Consider the following 18313-nt stretch of genomic DNA (forward strand, 5'->3'; position numbering starts at 1 on the left):
AAAGAACTAAATAAACACGTGATCCCCTTGATTTTTTTTTACATCTAAACAATAAAGTAAACTATTCAGTTGTAGATCATTTCTAAGGTTTAGATCAAACAAACACACACACACGCAATCTGATCCAACGACGCCCTCTAGTGTACGAGTCACGAACCACGTTCTAGTGATAATAAACGCCACGTCTCGGCGGTTTCTTTTGTGTCATTTGCAGATTTGATGCTCGTCGCCGTGGCAACCTGGTCGTCACGGCAACCCCGAAGGCTGAGTGGAGTGACTCTTGTGATGGTCACCATGGGAGTCTAACGTGTGATGAGATGCTGATGATCCTGATGATGATAATGAAAACCTGAAGCAGCTGATTTCTCAAACTCGAATTGGGATCATACGTTTTCCACATCTGCATACACCGTATTGTCAAAAGTATTTGGACAACTGAACCTTTCCATATGCCATGTCTGGTTCTTCTGGAGGAATTGTATGGAACATCGTTGCATGAGCTACCACAAAACCGTCCCTCCAGTTGAATTAGGAGACCCAAACCTGCTCCATGAAAATATGAGGTTGGAGTGGAAGATCTCTTCCTATGGGAGGATTTTTTTTTTTTTTTTTACACTTGACCTTCTCACCTTCACTTGAATGAGCACAAGATCTAGTGGAACATCTTATAAGATTGGAGGTTTATTATAAAAAAAAAATAAAAAAGATTAAACAGGAAATGCGGATGTTATGGTAATCGCAGGTTTGCGGTCTTTAATGTTGCGCACGAGCAGCACAGTATATGTTACACTCGGATTATCAGAAGGTCGTAAGTTTTTAGAAAAAACAAAGTGCAGGAAACGGAGAGAAAAGAGAATCGGATACAGGACAGAGGTGAAAGATGTGAAAAAGAAATGCAGGCCTTTGAGCATATTTAACTTATTTAAAAACAAAACAAAAAAAACAAAGGGAAAGATGGGGAAATAAAATCTGTCTAGACGCGGGCCGGTATTTACACGAGCGTATGTACAGAAATATATATTTGGCCAGATCCTGTCGAAGAAAGAGGAAGGTTGTGATGTGATTTCAGATTCGGTCCACGTTTCTCAGTCCAACGTCTACTGTCAGAGTGCCAAACCTAGAGCGGGGTCACACACACACACACACACACACACACACACACACACACACACACACACACAGGTTGTTATTATACTATATAAAGCATATTAAAACAGTGAGATGATCTGAAGTACGGTTCTTCGTCACCTTTCCAAGAACAGGTTGTTTTCCGCCAGCTCCTTGACGACTCCTTCCATTTCCTCTTTCAATTTCTTCATCCTTCATTGACAACCAGAAAGAAAATCAGTGTTCATCAGTCCCTAGTGAACGTGAATTTGAATGCCTATTGATGGCCAAAAGTGTAAAGACGCCTGATCATCTCACACCAATAATGTGGATCTTCTCCAATCTTTTTGCACAAAGTAAAAACTTAAAAAAAAACCCCCCAAAAATAGGCTATGTACGTACACACACACCCACACCCACACCCACACCCACTCACCCCGCTGTCATTTCCACGAGCGTGCTTTGGCTGAGGTAGGCCTGGGGTTTGATGCCGCCCGATGTAATGGGCATGATCTTCTGTGGGAGCTGTTCCTGAATCTAAACACCCCACACACACACACACACACACACACACACACACACACACACACACACACACACACACACACACAAATCAGATATCACATTAAATGAGCTCATGATTCCTCCTGGCATGAAAGGTGTTGTTACCTTGTAGACGTGCTGGATGGTCATGGTCACTTCCTGTTCCATGTTGAGAACTTGGTTGTTCAGTGACAGAAGCTGCTTCCTAACCTGATGCACCTTCCTGTAACAACACACTCGTTAGACCATCATCATTATCATCACCACCACCACTACTATCATCAAAACCACACACACACACACACACACACACACACACACACACGTGCAAATGGAGAAAAACAAGGCACTGTGATATTCTTGTGCTGAATGGCTTCTCTGCAGCTTCTCTTCCCAGTTTCCATGGCAACAGGCCAATCTCACATGGCAACACAAGCCCCTCTCACACACACACACACACACACACACACACACACACACGCCTCGATCACACATACACACACACACGCCTCGATCACACACACACACACACACACACACACACACGCCTCAATCTCACACACACACACACGCCTACCTGAAATCCTACCAGTCCGATCGTTACCATTTCGTAGACTTAAATGGAGAGCTATCCAGGCTAATGCTAGTAAATTATGGCGTGCCACAAGGTTCAGTTCTAGGACCCCTGCTCTTCACAATATACAGGCTTACGTTAGGAGATATTATTAGAAGGCATGGAATTAGCTTCCATTGTTATGCTGATGATACCCAGCTATACATCTCATCAAAACCAGACGATACACTCAATCAGCTCGGATAAATGAGTGTGTTAAAGAAATAAAAGACTGGGTGACCCATAACTTTCTATTATTAAATTCCGATAAGAAGGAGATTTTCCTTATCGGCCCAAAAACCAGTACACACAAGATCCAGCATCTCAACCTGCATTTAGACGGATGTTCTGTAAAAACTATTTTAACAGTAAAAGACCTAAGAGTTATTTTAGAGCAACTTGTCTTTTAAAAATCATATCAACCAAATTACAAAAACAGCTTCTTCCACCTTAGAAATATTTCTAAGTTAAGAAACATGTTGTCTATATCCGATGCAGAGAAGCTCGTCCATGCGTTCATGACCTCCAGAATAGACTACTGTAATGCATTACTAGGTGGATGTCCTGCAGCATTAAAACAAGCTTTAGTTTGTCCACAATGCAGCAGTCAGAGTTCTCACATAGTCAAGAAAATATGATCATATAACCCCAATCTTATCATCCCTACATTGGCTTCGAATAGACTACAAACTACTGCTACTCATTTATAAAGCACTAAATGGTTTGGCTCCCATGTATCTCTCCAGTCTGCTAAAACGCTACAATCCGTCACGCTCCCTGAGATCTCAAAACTCTGGGCTTCTAGTAGTTCCTAGAATAGCAAGGTCCACTAAAGGTGGTAGATCATTTTCACATTTAGCACCTAAACTCTGGAATAGTCTTCCTGCAGTGTTCAGGGCTCAGACACACTCACCCAGTTTAAGTGCAGATTAAAGACGTATCTTTTTAGCGAAGCCTACACATAACACACATCACATCATAACCTTGTGCTCCAGAACATCTGATCACATGCACATTATCAACTTGTGCTGTTAATATCATGAACAGCAGCTACGCTAATTGCTCTCCACTGCTTCTCTTTCTCTCCCTATCTCGAGGCTTCCTGAGGTTTGGCCAGCTCCAGTCACGTCCCACCTCATGAGGATTATGGACCTTTTAAGAAGTAGATGCCGAACTCGCAATCATCCAGAACCATCTAGAGACGTACCAGTGCCAATTGGATCCCGCTACGTGTGGTTTTGACATTGGACCTCCTGGAGTGTTTAAAGGCTCTGGCATGGAGAAGCTGATGCTGGATCTGTGATGATCACAAATGTTGAGCTCATAAAACTAGGAGCTACTAACCATATAGACTGTATAAGACTGTAAAAAAAAAAAAAAATTACTTATAATCTTATACTCCAGTAATCATGTTAGTTCTCACTCTCCAGTGTTCTGTATTGTTGAAAGATTTATGATCACACTCTTGATGTCACCCAAATGAGGATGGGTTCCCCTTTTGAGTCTGGATCCTCTCAAGGTTTCTTCCTTATAACATCTAAGGGAGTTTTTCCTTGCCACAGTCGCCATGGCTGCTCATCAGGGATAAATGCACACCATTCACCTTCACTGTTGATTTCTGTAAAGCTGCTTTGAGACAATGTCTTGTGAAAAGCGCAATAGAAATAAACTTGACTTGACTTGACACCTCAATCACACACACACACACACACACACACACACACACACACACACACACACACACACACACACACACGCCTCGATCACACACACACGCCTCGATCACACACACACACACACACGATCACACACACACACACACACACACACACACACACACCGATCACACACACACGCCTCGATCACACACACGCCTCGATCACACACCCACACGCCTCGATCACACACACGCGCTCGATCACACACGATCACACACACACGCGCTGATCACACACACACACATGCACTTTGATCACACACACGCGCCTCAATATCACACACACGCGCTCGATCACACACACGCGCTCGATCACACACGCCTCGATACACACACACACACACACGCCTCGATCACACACACACACACACACACACACACACACACACACACACATATATGCCTCGATCACACACACACACCTCGATCACACACACGCGCGCCTGAATCACACACACACGCACGCCTGGATCACACACACACGCGCCTCGATTACACACGCGCCTGGATCACACACACGCTTTGATCACACACGCTGCGATTACACGCGCCTCGATCACACACACGCTGATCACACACACACGCCTCGATCACACACACACACACACACACACACACACACACACACACACCCGCATCGAACACACACACACACACGCGCGCATCGAACACACACACACACTCGCGCGCCTTGATCACACACACACGCCTCGATCACACATGTATTTCGATTTTTTTTATATAATTATATTTCATAATTCTAATTTAATCCTGAAGATCCTGTACCTCATCCACTCCTCGCTCTTGGAGATGAAGAGGCGGTACTTCATGGCGCACTCGTCGGTGAACAGGGCACGCGCTTTAGTGGCGTGAAACACCAGCTTCTGCCTTTAAATCGGACAAAGCTCACGTCAAGGTCACGGCCGGAGAACGTCTTTATATGTAACAATGAGAAACAAGTATAAAGAGGAGGAAAAAGAGGAGGAGGAGGAGGAAGAAGATAAGGAGAAAGTGGAGAAGAAAGTGGAGAAGAAAGTGGAGGAGAAAGAGGTGAAGGAAAAAGAGGAGGAGCAAGAGCAGGAGGAAGATGAAGAGGTGGAGGAGGAAGAAGAAGAGAAGGAGAAAGAGGAGGAGGAAGTCAAGGAGAAAGTGGAGGAGAAAGAGGAGGAGGAGGAGGAGAAAAGGAGGAGAAAGAAGAAGAGGATGAGGAGGAGGAAGAGGAGCAAGAAGAGGAGGAAGTAGAGGAAGAAGCTCACTTGTCGAATTTGTGGATCTGTTCTTCATTGTAAGGGAGACCTGCGGGGGATTATTATTATAGGAGTTAGAAAAATAACACACACACACACACACACACACACACACACACACACACACACACACACACACACACTATAAGGAGATACACAATCTCAAACACACAGACACACAGGTTCAGACACATGAACTGTCACACACACACACACACACACACACACACACACACACACACACACACACACACACACACAAATTGTAACTTTCATTTATATATAATGTGTGAGAGAGATTGTGTATCTGAGTTAGTGTGTGTAAGAGAGAGAGGTGTGTGTGTGTGTGTGTGTGTTACTCACGTCGTTCAGCTTTGTCCTTCTTGAACTGTTGATAGATGGCTGTAATGGCGTCGAGAAGAACTTTGATTTTCTCCACACTGGAAAATGAAAAACAAACATAAGTAAACATTCTCTCTCTCTCTCTCTCTCTCTCTCTCTCTCTCTCATACTCTCTCATTATACTTCTCCTTCGTTTTCTCTTTCTCTTTGTCCCTCATTCTCTCCCCTTTCCCCTATTCTCTTTCTTCTCCCTTCTCTTTATTTCTCTCTCTCTCTGATATATGATTAGACTCATGCACACAGTCCTCACTTTCTGTCCTCAGGGTGTGTTCCCACTTGTTGTGTCCATGCGTCCGTCAGCATTCCGCCAGGAAGGAATTTGCTTTTTAGGTCCTGCATGGTCTGGTCCATGGAGCTCAGCGAGTTGGACATCTGCGTGCGGGGGGAAGAAAAAAAAACGGCGTGATGACGTGGCAAGATCGATTTAGTCAAAACTGAACTAAACAAAAGGCGAGTGTCCCAATACTTTTGGCCGCACAGTGTAGGGAAACAGTTTGACTGTAAAAGAACTCACTCTCATCACTTTCTTGTGCAAGTCGGAGATTTCATCATAATCCGTGGATAACACATTTCCCTGCATTAATGCTGCACATCTGGGAAAAAAATAAATAATTAATTAACAAATATTAAAATATAAAATGTGACACTAATATATATATATATATATATATATATATATATATATATATATATATATATATATATATATATATATATATATTTGGGCTGTCAATCGCTTAAAATATTTTATCACGATTAACTGCATGATTGTTGTGAGTTAACTCGTGATTAATCGCAACTTGAATACTTTTCCAAATTTGTATATTCTAATCAACATGAATAAATATTGATGCTTTATGCAAATGTATGTTAATTATTAGTAAAAATTAAATCCAACATGTACTAAATATTCTTGTAAATATGTATATGTAATGTAATAAGCAATGATGGTTTGATCAAAATGACGTAAATCATCCGGACACTAAACGTAACTTTGGCTACGGTTCCACACGGACGGTTTTAATTGCCGGATGTGTGCATGATGGCGGATTTTGGCGCTTGTTTTGGCACGTGAGCAACAAAATATTTAGTGATTAAATAGAATTTGTTCGGAAGAGTTGATTTTTTTACTAAAGAAAAGTTGTAGTGAATAAACATGTTAAAGGTTTTAATTTCGCCTCTTTTATATTTATTTATTTATATTTTAATAAAATGGTCAAACAGAAACGCATTAATTGCGTGCCGTTAAAATGAATTTGCGTTAACGCGGTAATTTTAACAGCCCTGAAACATGCACGTGTCTCAAAATCCATAAAGGACCAGGTGTTATGAAAAGCATGTCCCTGGAAGACGGTTCCATGTTCTTACAGCTGTTCGGTTTTCTCCAGGGTTTGATTGCAGTGGTTACACATGTGGAAAACTTCGGATTTCTTATGCGCCGCCTCGTTGAAGTCCTCTTTCATCAACTCTCTGTGGGGAACAAAAATCCTTAATTTATGTTTTATTATAAAAAAAAAAAAAAAAAAAGATTGGGATTGATGCCATTTTCCCAGAATTCCCCGGCAAACATTCAGAACGCAAGGTATACAGACACATTCTACTCGCGACAACCTATGCGTGGATATGCCACATGGGCGTGTTGGATGAGCAACGATGAAGTTGTGACAATGGACACAAAAAAAATTAAAATAAATAAATAAATAAAAAATAACGACACGTGACCATGGTCACGTGATCAAAACATTGGCGTGTGGCATAGCAAATCGCTCAGCACAGCAGGGGGAGTCGCATTCCAGTTAAATTACTGATGCCAGATGTTGTTTTTTTTTTAACATACACTTTAAAGACGTGTACTTTATTATTCTACGTGCCCGCGGTTGATTGTATCAACAATTGATATCACTGGTCAAATGTGAATTGTTAATGTAATTCAGTGGCCCCCAGTGGTCCCTGGTGCATGGCAAGAGTTTGCATAGTACACTTTTAACATTTCATCAACTTTGTTTTTGCTAAAGTCCAAGATGGCGGAAAATCTAATGGGTTATTAGGTTGGTTTTTTTTGTATTTCTGAATAATGTGAACAATTTCAAAAATGCAGAAGAATCAGAAAAAATGAAGAGAAAAAAAAAAACATGGACTTACATGAGACCTCTCACTCCTTTCCTCACCAACTCCTGATACACCAGTAATGACTCTGAGGTTTTCCAAAGGTGGCCCACGTCACCGGCAAACGTCTGAATGAACAAATTGAAGATTAGAATCACGATTAGAATAAGGTGGAGTTGTGTTGCGGAGTGGAGCGAATATTTTGGGCTTAAAAAAATCCTGCGTTAAAGTTCATCCACCTTTTAAACTGCTTAATGTACCCAGGATTTCTGGGGCAGTTCATCCTTATTTCATTCACGTGGGGTTCAAGCCATATACTGAAACTTGCTCGCGTACACTCTGTATAGCTAAAAGTTTGTGGACACCCGAGCATTAGCCTTTTCTGCTTTTTGAACCTTCACGTAGGGTTGGGAAAGGTGTCCAAATACTTTTGATTAAACTTGATGGAAAGGCGTTAGAAAATAAAACGGTGTGATTACCTTAGCGTAGCTGGCGTCCAAGTCCAAATCGTAGCGCGGCTGCACTTTAGGAGGACTCGCTACACACACACACACACACACACACACACACACACAGTTGTAGCAATTATGCTCCAAGAAAACGCTGTTGGAATGTATCAGAGCGAGAAAACGTATGATAAAAAAAACGTGTTCTCACGGTCTTCGAAGATGAGGCCGACGGTATTGACGAGTTCCCTGCTGAGGAGCATGATGGGATTGTCCCTGCTGGTGAGCGGAAAGCTCTGCGCCTGTCTGTTGGGGTCCAGAACCAGGTGTCGGCCCTCGTACAGGAGCTCCTGGTTGGGAGGGCTGATGTTGGTGCGTCTGAAGAGGAGATCCTGAAACAGTGTGGCTCTGGAAGGAAAAATAAAACACAAGAGTGGATTAAAGAGCAAGATGGCCAACAAGATACATCTGAGGATTAAACCACTGGGGCTCCTTTCTAATTGGTGGAACTGGTTCGAATTAGAATCGCAGGTCTGACAGGTTTCTTCTACTTCAGTCATCATGCTTGCGTTCTACACAATCACTGACCTTGTTTTGTTGTTTTTGCACTTGCTTTGCTTTATTTAACAGGGGACTTATCGTTCACTCACGTGTTGTACGTGTGGATGTAGATGTGGTGCAGCGTGGCCTGCTGCAGGCTAAAGACGTAAACCACCATGCGGTGCAGGATGTCGCTGGTCTCGGCGAAGAACTGGTCGAATCCCCAGCACTTCTCCTGGTCTGCCTCTAGGATGTTGGCCAGAACTGGAGTCAGGAGACTCTGGAGGCCTCTGAGTCAACAACAAACCAAGGGATTAGCATTTCGCATTTAACGATAAAGCGAAAGCGTATGAATGCACAGAACGTGAAAGCATACGTACTTCGAAAGGCTGCAGGACACCGGCATCTCCGTGCTCCACTCGATCTTGCCGTTCTCAAACTTCTGCTGTCCGGAGATGGTACCTGAAGGTTTCTCGGTTATGATCTTATACCTGCGAGAAACCGGACACAACATTATAGTTTTTTTACTTTCTAGACCCCCAAACTGAGCAAATCGAATTTGCTGCAATCAGCTCCCCCGCAACGTCACTCAGGATGCTACTAGCCTCTCGCTAATGTATACAGGACCTTTCTTGCTCATGTGTGCTTCTTACATAACTTCCTTGTTCCTCCGAGGTCCCTCGAAAGGTCGGAAGGGCAGGCTGCCGGTAGCTGCGTGGTAGAATGTGACCCCGATGCTCCACAGGTCCACCGTGGCGCCGTACTTCTTTTGGTGGTCTTTTCTCAACACGGCTCGCTCATACATATCTGGATGCTGTTACACACATCCACACAAATATAATTAAATGTCTTTCTAGATATCATTTTATACACGTTTTCTAAACAAGCTGGAATGCGCCATTTTCCCAGAATTACGGGCAGAAGTCCCGAACACAATGTATACAGACACGTTCTACTCACGACCACCTACGTGTGGATATGCCACACGGGTGTGACGGATGAGCGACAATGACCTGTGACACCCAGGACTTATTCCCTATTTAGGATAAAAAAAACATGACAGAGGTCACGTGATCTAAAACCAACATAGGCATGTGACATAGCAAACCACTCAACAAAGCGGGAAGAGTTGCATTCTGGCTATTATAGTGATGTCACGTGATGTTAGGGGCCCCAATAATCTTTTTGTGCATACAGGTTGAAGACGTGTACTTCGCTTTGCTACGTGTTTACTGTTAAATTGTAGATATTACTGGTCTAGTGTGAATTATTAATGTTTTTAAAACTAAATGTGGGGCCCGGTGGCCCTTCGGGGGTCCCTGACGTATAGCTAGAGTTCGCATAGTACACTTTTGGATTTAGTCCCAACTCACGATCTCAGGAATAGAAAGCAGTTATGGCTTTGGAAAAAAGGCACATCAGGTTCAAAAACCGTATTTTTCCCCCCAGGTCTTACCAGGTACTCCTCCGTCCCATACAACGACACAAACTGCTCATCGTCTTCCAGCTCTCTCGCTGCTCCGAAATCTGTGAGTTTGTATACGGAGCGTCCGTCTTCCCCAATGACCCGCATGATGTTCCCTGGCTTGATGTCCCGGTGGACTATACCGTACTCCCTCAAGTGGTTCATTCCAGCCACTGCAAACATCAGAACAGCATTACATCGTCTGCACAATCTCTTCCAAAAGTATTAGAACGCCAAGGTTCGTTTCGTTTTTTTTCTAAACATGGAAGACGTTTGGGCTTACATCCAGATGTGTTCAACAACTTTGGTTTTATAGCCACTCATTTTTTATTCATGAAAAATATTCAATCACGTGAATGACGGACGTTTTGTGTTGCTCAGATGAGTCCTGTATGATTGATTGATTAGCAAAAACTTCTGGATGTCTGCCCTTGGACTGAGCTCTGAGTTTCATCTGCGAAGAACGCATTTGTTTTTTTAAATAAAAAAATAAAAAAAGGATGATTTATAAGTATAATAAAGACCAGGGAGCTACCTATGGGAGAAAAACATGGTGTATTGAAGCTGAGAAGTGAGGGAATGGAAAAGGATCTGCTCATGAGCCAAAACACAGTGTCAACACAACATTATTGAAGGGGATCTCAATGGTCTCCAATTCTACGTCTTTAAACAAAGAAAATAAATCTGTGAAAATAAACATTCCACATTCAGTGCCCATTTGCTCTTATAGTAACCTCCACTCTTCTGGGAAGATGTTCCAATAGATTTTTGTGGAGATGTGTGCTCATTCAGCCATAAGAGCATTATTAGCTTTAGAGCAGGCCAATCAGGATTGTCCACTCCATCCCATATCTTTATGGCTTTGTGCAGGAACAGGTTTCAGGTCTTGTAGTTCACATGAAGGGAAAATTTCATGCATCCAAAGAAGTCCTATACAATTGTGTGCCTTCAACTTTGTGGGAACAGTTCGGAAAAGGGAACAGTCGGGTGTCCCAATAGCTTTGGCCATAGGAACTTCCAAGGAGCAAAGTGGTTCCTCTGTGAAGCAAAAAAATATTCTCTTGCACAACCCATTCCAGATACAAAGCCCTCCGTTGAGGAGAGTTTCCATGGCAGGAAACAAACCCTGACACTGGAGTCTCCCTTCATACACGCTAGATCTTCACCTTGTGATATAATTAGGCTTTATCATGCGACCTTAACACCAGGGACACGTTCTAGAATCTTCTAGCCGATCAGAATCAAGAATCCACCTGAAAAAAAGATAATACGGCACACTTACCGACATCCTGAAGAACGATGAGGAACTCGTCTTCAGGGAGGCCGTAAGCATTTGATGGTTCCTCCAGGACCGTGTAGAGACTCCCATACGGACAGTATTCCATAACCAAGACCTTGTGGCGTGTGTTTGACTGGAGGGAAAGAGACAAAACCATCATCAGATGCTGCCTGATCTGCTTCGTCGGCCATGTTGATTATTTCGAATTAATATTCAGGGAAAAAAAAAAAAAAGAAATCATAAATATTTTGTTTAATTCTTCATCAGGAAAGAGTTGATGATCTCTGCTGCATGACGTGGCTAAATACACTGAAACTTGCTCAGCTGGTTCGATGTGTGAGGCTTATGCCGATGCCCCGGCTTTCATTCGAGGAATACATTTTAACATATGCTTGCTGGCCAAAAGTATTCGGACGACCCGACTCTTCCCTACGCCGTATGCAGTTCCTCTAAATCGGTTCCTGCAACAACTGTGTAGGACATCTCTGGATGCGGTGGCATGAAATTTTCCCTTCACCTCAACTGGGACGCTCCTGTGTGCAAATCCAGCTCCGTGAAGATATCCTTCACATGAGATGGAGTGAAAGAATTTTTTTTTTATTTTTTTAAACAAAAACCAAAAAAAAAAAAAATGTTTTATTTGATTTCATTTTTAGAATCATTTTGTTGCACAATACCTTACACACAGCACAAGGAGGTTGTATGTAATATTTATGTAAATTACATGAAAAAACTCCAAGATGGACTTTTTTTTTGACGTGCAGAATTCGAGAAATCAATCCAGTGCCTGTAGGGGCTCCAGACCATCACGAAAGATCTCCTGCCCTTCATCTCCACAATCATCAATGGGTCATTAACATCTGGCTATGTACCAACTACCTTCAAGCAAGCAAGGGTCATTCCTATCTTGAAGAAACCTGCTCTGGATCCATCAGACATCAACAACTACAGACCGGTATCACTTCTCTCCTTTCTTTCTAAATCTCTGGAACGCACTGTTTTTAACCAACTGTCTGTCCATCTCTCACAGAACAACCTCCATGATCCGAACCAGTCTGGGTTCAAAGCGGCACATTCCACAGAGACGGCCCTTTTGGCTGTTTCTGAGAAACTGCATGCTGCTCGGTCAGCCAAGCTGTCATCTGTACTTATCTTCCTGGACCTTTCAGCAGCATTTGACACAGTCAACCACAAGACACTTTTGTCAACCCTCAAGAGCCTTGGTATCTGCGGAACAGCATGGAATGGTTTGCTTCCTACCTGGAAGGTCGCTCATACCAGGTAACATGGAGGATCCACATCTGCCCCATGCAGACTCACCACTGGTGTCCCACAAGGCTCTGTACTTGGTCCCCTCCTTTTCTCCCTCTATACCCACTCCATTGGTGAAGTCATATCCTCACATGGGTTTTCTTATCACTGCTATGCAGATGACACTCAACTCATCTTTTCTTTCCCTCCATCAGATATCACAGCTTCCACTCGGATCTCAGCATGCTTGTCAGACATATCTTTATGGATGAGTGCTCACCAACTAAAACTCAACCCCAGCAAAACAGAACTGCTGATCATCCCAGGTGATTCATCTCCAGGTCAAGATCTCCAAATAACACTTCATGACTCTCTGCTCTCCCTTCAGCCACTGCTCGTAACCTTGGGGTAACTATGGACAATGAACTGTCTTTTTTCCCCACATGTCGCTAATGTTGCTCGTTCTTGTTGATTTCTTCTCTATAACATCCGAAGGATTCGACAATTTCTGTCCATACAGGCTGCCCAGATGCTTGTTCAGTCTCTTGTCATTTCAAGACTTGACTATTGAAACTCTCTGCTGGCAGGTCTTCCCCTGAACGCTATTCGTCCACAGCAAATGATCCAAAACGCAGCTGCACGACTTGTGTTCAATCAGCCCAAGTTTTCCCACACCACCCCACTGCTGCGCTCCCTTCACTGGCTTCCAGTAGCTGCACGTATCAGATTCAAAACACTGATGCTTGCCTACAAGGCCAAAAATGGACCAGCACCATCTTACCTCAGTGACCTCATCACATCTCGCACTGCACCACGCTGTCTGAGATCCTCCAGCACTGCTCGACTGGTACCGCCTTCTCTCAGAATGAGAGGTAAGTACAATTCAAGGCTCTTCTCTGTTCTGGCACCGAGGTGGTGGAATGAACTTCCCCTAGATGTCCGTACAGCAGAGTCCCTGACTATCTTCAAACGACGACTGAAAAACGACCTCTTCCTGAAATACCTAAATTAGCACTTTCCAAGTTTGTAGAATTCGAGTTATATTTATAATAAGTTTGTAATCTTGCGTACCAGTGTAGATTTATTCATTACTAGAGACTCAAAGCACTTTTGTACGTCGCTCTGGATAAGGGTGTCTGCTAAATGCCACAAATGTAAATGTAGGGGGCGTGGCCTCAGGAGCCCTGTGAGCATGTGATTAAACTAAAATTGCATTAAATCTGGTTTATCCTGCAAAAATGTATTTTTAAAAACTACATTTAACTTCCTCTTATAGGCTCACCTGCCTTTTTTTACAACAGGAAATGGAAACTAAATGTGGAATGTGATGTTCAAAAAGAAGCACATCTCAGGTGTCCACAAACTTTTGGCCCTATTGTGTGTAGGGTGAATCTAGAACATTCATTGTTGATATGCAAAGGTTTCCATAGCAACCGTTTCCAGGATCTCATCAGGTCACGTGTTCTTGGATGTGGATAAAAAAAATCTAATCTAATAAGAGATAATGGTGCATTATAGCCCCTCCCCTAAAGCGTAAAAAACACGCCCCCTGAGATCCGGCCCCACCTCCTCCTCCACAGCGAAGAGCTTGACTATGTTCTTGTGGTTGAGTTTCTTCAGCACCTCGAACTCCCTCATCTGGACGTCCAGAGGCCGCAGGAAGCTGAGGTTGTTGAAGACCTTGACGGCGTAGAGGTCACCTGTTTTCTGAGGGACGACAGAGAGAGGAGATGATGGAGTTGTTGAGGTTCAGCTCCTGGTGCCCTTTTTGTTTTATAGGATTTATACATAAAAAAACCTTGAAAAGAATTTGTTGTAATTGAACCCAAATCTTTACGCCGATTTTCTTTTTTTGTGGGTCTGTGGTGTACATTTAACAATTCACTGTCAGTAAACACAACACACAAACAACACACACTCACAAACAACACACAACAATACAAACTCACAAACAACACACAACAATACAAACACACACAACAACACAAAACAATACACACTCACAAACACACTCAGACAATTCACACTCACACACACAACAATGCACGCTAACACACAACACAAAACATACACACACACAACAATACACTTACACATCACATACAACAATACACTCAAACACCACAGAACATACACACTCACAAACAACACAAAACACACACACATACACACACACACACACACACCTTGTGTCTGCCGCGGTACACGTTAGCCGTGGCCCCCTGACCCAGCAGGTCTGAGATCAGCCACAGGTAGTTGGTCGTACTCTGCATGATGTTCTTCTTCAGAGGAACCTGAAACAGGGGTCCACGCAAACATTAATACAATAATACACACTCACACGCATACACACAGGACACACTCACACACACATAAGACCATACACACACTAATACACACAACCATACACACACACACACACACACACACACACTAATACACACAGCCATACACACACACACACAAATACACACAGCCATACACACACACTAATACACACAGCCATACACACTCACACTAATACACAGCCATATACACACGCACTAATACACACAGCCATACACTAATACACACACAGCCATACGCACTCACACATTAATACACACAGCCATACACACTCACACATTAATACACACACACACAATACACACACACACACACTAATACACACAGTCATACACACTCACGAATACACACACACACACACACACACATAATACACACAGCCATACACACTAATACACACAGCCATACACACAGCCATACACACACACACACACTAATACACACTAATACACACAGCTATACACACTCACACACTAATACACACAGTCATACACACTCACGAATACACACAACCATACACACTAATACACACAGCCATACGCACTCACACATTAATACACACAGCCATACACACTCACACATTAATACACACAGCCATACCCACACACACACACTAATACACACAGCCATATACACACGCACTAATACACACACACATATACACACACACACTAATACACACAGCCATACACACTACACACTAATACACACAGTCACACACACACAGCTATACACACTCACACTAATACACACTAATACACACTAATACACACAGTCATACACTCACACACTAATACACACAGTCATGCACACTCACACACTAATACACACAGTCATACACACACACACACACACACACACACACAATCCTACACACACACACACACACACACACACACACACACACACAGCTATACACACTCACACATTAATACACACTCACACACTAATACACACACACACATTAATACACACACACACTAATACACACAGCTATACACACTCACATTAATACACACTCACACTAATACACACAGCCATACACTAATACACACACACTAATACACATAGCCATATACACACACACACACACACACACACACTAATACACACAGTCATACACACTCACACACTAATACACAGTCATACACACTCACACACTAATACACACAGTCACACACACACAGTCATACACACTCACACACTAATACACACAACCATACACTCACACACTAATACACAGTCATACACACTAATACACACAACCATACACACTCACACACTAATACACAGTCATACACACTAACACACACAACCATACACACTCACACACTAATACACACAACCATACACACAGTCATACACACTCACACACTAACACACACAGTCATACACACACACACTAACACACACAGTCATACACACACACACTAACACACACAGTCATACACACTCACACACTAATACACACAGTCATACACACACACACTAATACACACAGTCATACACACTCACACACTAATACACACAACTAGGGATGTCAATTTCGACAAATTCTCATGATCGATCGTCGTTTAAATTAACGATCAATTAATCGATTAATCGTTAACCTTCATACTGCAAGATGCGTCTACAGTAGTTATCGCATGAATTGTTGTGCAATGACACTAAAAACGCAAGCGTCCTCCCACAATCTCTGAAGATTCCACTCCGCTCGCTCAACCCAGTTCATAATCCAAGCGTTCTAAGTGCATTTTATCTTGTGTGTGCTTTTCACATGCTTTATAATCCATGTGTATTTTGTAAAGATCTACGCACATTTCATCTCGTGTGAGTGTGTGCGTTTGTGTTTTAATGAGCCTATTTTGAATATTCCGGAATATTTCCGGAGTAGAACGGGTGCTTTGAGGACGGATTGGACTGTAGTTGGTGTCGGCGGTCTGCTGCACTGACTCGGGAGTGCAGTTTGCTTCTGATCATCATCACTGTACCCCACAACATTGTATATCTGCTTCAAATGGACATTTGGTGCAACCCAGATGAGGATGGGTTCCCTCTTGAGTCTGGTTCCTCTCAAGGTTTCTTCCTTATGCCATCTTGGGGAGTTTTTCCTTGCCACAGTTGCTCATCAGGGACAAACATACTTACAAAGAACATATTTATGTTTAATCACCACATTATCTGTGTAAAGCTGCTTTGAGACAATGTTCATTGTTAAAAGCGCTATACAAATAAAAATGAATTGAATTGAATTGAATTATTCTATTGAACAACAACGGCAGCTATTTTCACGGAAATAAAGTGAATGAAAATCAAATACACTTTTTCAGTTTTTGCATTTTAGGAATGTTTGCTAAGGATAGATTAATATATTCAATACATTTTAATTAATACAATCAATACAATTAAGAAGAATTTAAAAAATTAGTTTGGAAACATAATTGCTATTTATCAGCATGCATAATTTTAGACAATTATAAAAGAATTTTGGTACAAACAGTAAACAATTAGGCCTACTAGAAAAACTTTATGTCGGAGCTGGAACTGGTTTACGGCGAGCGTCAGCGGAATATTAACGGAGCGCTTGCTCAGGCGGTTAGCGACTGAGTGGAGCGCACTTCTATAGAGCGGAAATCGTAGCGAGCGTGCGTCCATGTCAGCAAGTTTTTGTTACGGTGACGCTTATAGGCAACATGTCATTTGCAATCATTTTGCACAGTCGTTTAGTTATTTCTTCTGCCTTCTGAGTTCCTACCTTTTTCCCGGCTAAAATGGAGGTTATTGTTGGCTGTGTCTATTTAAATCCTTTCCCGGAAACCGCTGGATGCACTTTTTTCAAATGATATATCATGGTGCTCGTTGATGTATTATATTTTAAAACACAGGCACAATGTTTGCAATTAACATTATCACCATTTGAAATAAAATGAGCCCAAAAAAAACTCTTGCGTGCTCGCTTCATTTTCCTTCACAACTGCTGTACTTTACATGTTTTGGCATAAGCCGCGTGCGTCGTCCTCTTTTGGCGGTTGGCAAACCAGCTAGCTGCCTACGTCTCAAACTATGTACGTTAATGGTGATCATGCTTAATCGACCGTCGATAAGGTTTATCGATTAAAATATTTATCGACAATTAATCGATCGTCGATTAATCGTTGACATCCCTACACACAACCATACACACTCACACATTAACACACACAACCATACACACTAATACTAATACACACAACCATACACACTTACACACT

The 18313-nt window shown here is 42.5% G+C and overlaps 1 protein-coding gene across 1 annotated transcript in view; it reads right to left on the bottom strand.

The window, feature by feature from the left end:
* Positions 1 to 727: 727 nt before the first annotated feature.
* tbk1 (TANK-binding kinase 1) overlaps positions 728 to 18313 on the bottom strand; it is a 21678-nt gene continuing 4092 nt past the window's right edge. The window contains exons 2-21 of the mRNA XM_046873543.1: positions 14903 to 15010; positions 14283 to 14423; positions 11469 to 11598; positions 10178 to 10359; positions 9375 to 9535; positions 9102 to 9212; positions 8832 to 9011; positions 8393 to 8589; positions 8215 to 8273; positions 7772 to 7863; positions 6998 to 7099; positions 6144 to 6222; positions 5880 to 6001; positions 5591 to 5667; positions 5237 to 5276; positions 4767 to 4868; positions 1777 to 1873; positions 1544 to 1644; positions 1249 to 1320; positions 728 to 1117 (exon numbers count right to left, since the gene is read on the bottom strand). Of these exons, the coding sequence (XP_046729499.1) occupies positions 1066 to 1117; positions 1249 to 1320; positions 1544 to 1644; positions 1777 to 1873; positions 4767 to 4868; positions 5237 to 5276; positions 5591 to 5667; positions 5880 to 6001; positions 6144 to 6222; positions 6998 to 7099; positions 7772 to 7863; positions 8215 to 8273; positions 8393 to 8589; positions 8832 to 9011; positions 9102 to 9212; positions 9375 to 9535; positions 10178 to 10359; positions 11469 to 11598; positions 14283 to 14423; positions 14903 to 14989 (2184 nt within the window). The 5' untranslated portion in view covers positions 14990 to 15010 and the 3' untranslated portion in view covers positions 728 to 1065. The remainder of the gene's footprint in view (positions 1118 to 1248; positions 1321 to 1543; positions 1645 to 1776; positions 1874 to 4766; positions 4869 to 5236; positions 5277 to 5590; positions 5668 to 5879; positions 6002 to 6143; positions 6223 to 6997; positions 7100 to 7771; positions 7864 to 8214; positions 8274 to 8392; positions 8590 to 8831; positions 9012 to 9101; positions 9213 to 9374; positions 9536 to 10177; positions 10360 to 11468; positions 11599 to 14282; positions 14424 to 14902; positions 15011 to 18313) is intronic.

Source organism: Silurus meridionalis, chromosome 18, assembly GCF_014805685.1.
Source record: "Silurus meridionalis isolate SWU-2019-XX chromosome 18, ASM1480568v1, whole genome shotgun sequence".
Classification (NCBI taxonomy): domain Eukaryota; kingdom Metazoa; phylum Chordata; class Actinopteri; order Siluriformes; family Siluridae; genus Silurus; species Silurus meridionalis.